The sequence below is a fragment of the Penaeus vannamei genome, chromosome 37 (genome assembly GCF_042767895.1).
Source record: "Penaeus vannamei isolate JL-2024 chromosome 37, ASM4276789v1, whole genome shotgun sequence".
Classification (NCBI taxonomy): Eukaryota; Metazoa; Arthropoda; class Malacostraca; order Decapoda; family Penaeidae; genus Penaeus; species Penaeus vannamei.
Window position 1 is genome coordinate 10,527,126 of NC_091585.1, and position 4,504 is coordinate 10,531,629.

Sequence of the window (4,504 nt, forward strand, 5' to 3'; positions counted from 1 at the left end):
GCGGGTATTCTCGCATTTAATGAATATTTAGTTCTCAGTCCTATTCGTAGCACCTTTCCATACAGCCCAAACGTCCCCCTCGGCTGTACGCTTCCTCGCAGGCCCTTGGGAGGAAATTTCCCGCCCGGTTGTCACATGATACTGGCAGTTCAAGTGCTTATGAAAATGTGCATACTTATAAAACATTCCTTCCGATAATAAGATTTCGGGAATATACGCACGGATTTTGGACAAATGTATTTCTTTTGCGTGTTGCGTCGCTCGGCCCTTAGGACGTCAAAGGAAGTACGCGCAGTGAGATCGTCGGCGCCGCCTTCGTCGCCTTCGTCGCCCTCGCCGTCGATCCCGCTCGGCCTTGAGAGCCGGAAGCTCCCGTTTTTCGTCGCTTGTGGATTCTTCTTATTTGTCTCTTATTTGCCTTATTTATTTGTCCTGTTGATTTATCTTATTTGGCTGTGTATACGTCTTATGTTTTCTGCTTTACCTTGCTCATTTATAGGTTTGTTGTATAATATCGTTATTTAGAGAGAAACGTAGATTTGTCATTGGATTAAAGTGGCTGGTAATGACTACCAAGTAATTGGTTTAAGATTGTGAAATGATGATACGGGGGTTATAGGGGGTTATATTTGCAACTTGCTTCTCGTGGTGTTTAATCGTTTTGGTTGTTCATACCAAGTAGAACCTTTTTTTACGTGACACGCTCCTGAACATGGGACGCACGCACACGCAAACGCACACACACATACGTACCCGCACGTGCGCACATACTCACGTCCACATCCACGCCCCGCACACACATAGCCTACACTCTTATTAGGCTGATTAGATTAGATTGAGCCTCTGAGCCTTTTGGCAGGAGTGTCATGGACGAATCTAATTTCCACAAGATAAATGTCATTATTCTGTTTACTTGACAAACTCCCAGCTGATTGTGGCATTGGGGTGTCATCGCAAAATATGTATTATCATATATAGACAGCCTGTCATATTGTCTGGAGCAACTATTTCCAAACAGGGTTTTTAGACTTTATTATATCATCAAATTGCAGCAGCGCGGAATTTCGGTTACACAGCCAACGTTTTCGAGAGCTTGATCTAAGAAAAAATATATATGTAACATATACACCAAGAGTTGTAGACATTTTGAAGAATGGCTTTGATCCCCAAAACAGCAAGGAGACGCGGGATTTTTTGTTCATGAGCGATTTTATGATAATGAGATTCTAGATAGTAGGAGTATAAGAATGTTTCAAATGTTTAAAAGTTGATGAAACAAGATATATAAGCATGATTATAGTAGTATCTTTAGCTTAAAAAAAATATGGTGATGAAAATTACTAATCGCCAATCACATTTATATCGCGTTGCAGCTGCAATGGCGGTTTCCTCGGCCTCTCCTTACTCACGGTGTCCTTTCGTTGCAGACGGAGCTGACGACAAGCCCTTCATGGTCGACATGAAGGAGATGAGCGGATATGAGAAAAACCTGTACCTCTACTCGGTAAGTTTTTACATATTTATTCTGGGGTCTTGTGTCTCATGTTTTTTTTATGGAAAGTAGTGAGACGTGATTTTTTTTTTTTTTTTGGGGGGGGGGGACTGGCGAGGACACGAGGTCGGAATTCATATTTTGTATATGAAATGGGTACTTCATCTCTCTATGGCATGACTTTTGAAAAAAGTATGAAGTATGAAAAGGAGAAAATCGCTTGGCTAGTATGCTATGGGTGATGTACTTGATAATCTGATTTCATAATGCTGTTTAGCAAATTTGAAGCTTGCAAAAAAAAAGAAAAAGGTCATCTTTTGCCCTTCATGGATGGAGGTCTTCATATGACACATCGCCGATTATTAATGTGATGGGATGCTGCGCAAAACTCCTTCAAAGGTCAAATAAAAGAAGAAAATGTAATTAGTATCCCCGTTCTCAAACAATGTTTGTGGCCTGACATTTTAGAAAGGACGTGAAGCCAGTTGGCGATGCTGCGGAGTCGGAAGGATGCTGCAGTGGATGCCCTCCATTGAGAGTTTTTGTTTCTGTATTCCTCTCTCTCTCTCTCTCTCTCTCTCTCTCTCTCTCTCTCTCTCTCTCTCTCTCTCTCTCTCTCTCTCTCTCTCTCTCTCTCTCTCTCTCTCGCTCTTACTCTTACTCTTACTCTTACTCTTACTCTCTCTTTCTCTCTTTCTCTTTCTTTCTCCCTCCGCCTCCCCTCTCCCTCTCCCTCCTCCCCTCCTCTATTTCCGTCTCCTCTTCCTCAATTCCCGCCCCTCTTTTCCCAGCCTTTTCCTTTGAAATGGAGCAATGTTAAGGGTAGCGGAAGGAAGCCTCGTGTTGAAGTGAAGGAAATGTCCGACTCTATCAATAGAGAAGCAACGAAGAGTCACCAGCAACGCAGGGAGTTCGAGTGCTTCGGAATCATAGGCCTGGCGGCGCCCGTCGCTGCCGTCGAGAGCGCCCAGGTTCCCCCGTGGAGAGCGTCGGGCGGCAGTTCCTCGCCCTCGAGAGGTCGCGGCTCCGGGCCCATGACCTCCGTCGTGTACAGGGCGACGGAGCCTTGATGCCGCCTCGCTTGATCTTGCTGTCTGCGGAAGGGCTTGGGACACGAGGCTTCCGGGTTGTGTTGATAGGATAAGTTGACAAGATTACAACGGTTGATATAGGTGTCTCCACTCTAAAGCCTCGGTACGCTATGATAAAGAAAAAACTCTGTGGGACAAGGCATTTACCAATCTCAATCGCTATGCACAGCAGTATACTCAGCGAAGGGGTAAAGCCCCCTAAGCTATCTCACTCTTCCTTTCTGTCTTTAAGCCTTGTCCTACATACATACGTATTTATATATATATATATATATATATATATATATATATATATATATATATATATATATATATATATATATATATATATATATATAGGTAAATGCATATGTATGTGTGCGTATATATTTTTTTCTTCCAAGGCTGTATTGATAGATCATTATCTTTGGTGTAGTTCCTGGAGTTCAACGCTGGGAAATGTGGCGGCAGCTCTCGTGGGGGTTTCCGAGTGGCTTCTGGTGCTCCTGATTGTGTCTTGGTCTCGTGCAGCGGGAGGCCGTCGGCCGTCTTGCGGAGCTGGTGATGGTATGGTGTCATGAGGTTATGGCGGTCGATTTAGGGTGGCCGAGAGCGCGCCTTTCAGGTTGCCGCTGGTGGCTGCGGACGTGCAGCTTCTGAAAGCTTTTTTTTAATCTTCATTTATTTTTCTTTTGTTTTTCTTTTGTTCTTTGTTCTTGTAATAAACGAGCGCCGTCGAAGTAGCAGATGGAATGGGTTTTTAAAGGCGTACACTATAGGAATATAATTAGAACACAAGATTATTCACTAGTGCAGTAGTTCTAAAACTGGGGTGCCACGGGCAGTGCACAGGGGTATCAGAAGGTGCCAAGGTGGAAAGCGTTGCCCTCCGACGTGAAGTCCAGTCCACCGTGTCCGCCAGAGGAAGCGCCGGGCCTCGTGCGCCTCGGAAGACGGGAACGCGGGAACTTGCTCGTTATGGATGACCCACGGTGACTTATTTTCGCATGTGTAACGCCAGTGTCCATTCGGTACAGGTTGCACTGCGAAAATAAGTCGGTCGTGTGCACTGTTTTAGGCAGGTGAGAATGACATTCATGAAGCAGATGATCGTGCTTGAGAATGCTGACAACAAACATTTAGAAGATAAGAATATGTAATATATTACTGGCTTCCTGTTCGGAAAAAGGAGTCGATTTCCCAAGAAAGCCTTCTAGAAAAGTATTTAAAAAGTACTTACAACAAATCGATTTTAAGAATGCGAAACGTACTTCACCATCTGCTCTTATAACATACTACTCTAAACATTTTTAAAGCAGCCTGAGGCTCATGCTAATCAGAAGGACTGCAAAAATATCAAAACTTGAAGTATATGCCCAATATTTAATTCACGCGTTTGCATTTATATTTGTGCAGTGCTGAAATATGCGTATCATGATATATCTGTTTTTCATTATAATTGGCATGCTCTTACTGCCGCAGATAACGCTGAAGTTCACGGTCATTAAAGGGCTGTGACCCCAGACTGTGCCATGCAATGAATAATAGTACATTTTAGCGTTATCGACTAAAACGTGTCCACAATCTGGGCGATGAGGAAATAAACGGGCGCCCTCTGCCCACTGCCAGGGAGGGGTGGGTGGGGGGCCTGCAAGTTCCTCCGCACAGCTATGGACCCGTGGATTTGCATTTGCTCATTCCGTCGCATTGTTCCAACAAAAACATGTCCTAGGATTTATTTTGTTTAACAAGAACAAAGAACATAGTATAGTTTGGTACATGGTTTGCGTTTTTATAAATTTATGGATTCCTTTTCATTCATGATACAATTTGTATAATGATTAGTGATTCATCACTGAGCAATCGAAAAATAAGGGTTACTTTTAGCAGTTGCTATTTTGTTTCATTTATTAGTTGAGTGCCATTGTTTATTAGCAGTTTG

At 43.4% G+C, this 4,504-nt stretch overlaps 1 protein-coding gene across 1 annotated transcript in view; it reads left to right on the top strand.

The window, feature by feature from the left end:
• kcc (solute carrier family 12 member kcc) overlaps positions 1-4,504 on the top strand; it is a gene marked incomplete in the record, with an annotated part of 177,376 nt that overhangs the window by 164,373 nt on the left and 8,499 nt on the right. Inside the window, 1 exon segment of the mRNA XM_070115535.1 lies at positions 1,428-1,504. Coding sequence (XP_069971636.1) covers positions 1,428-1,504 — 77 coding nt within the window.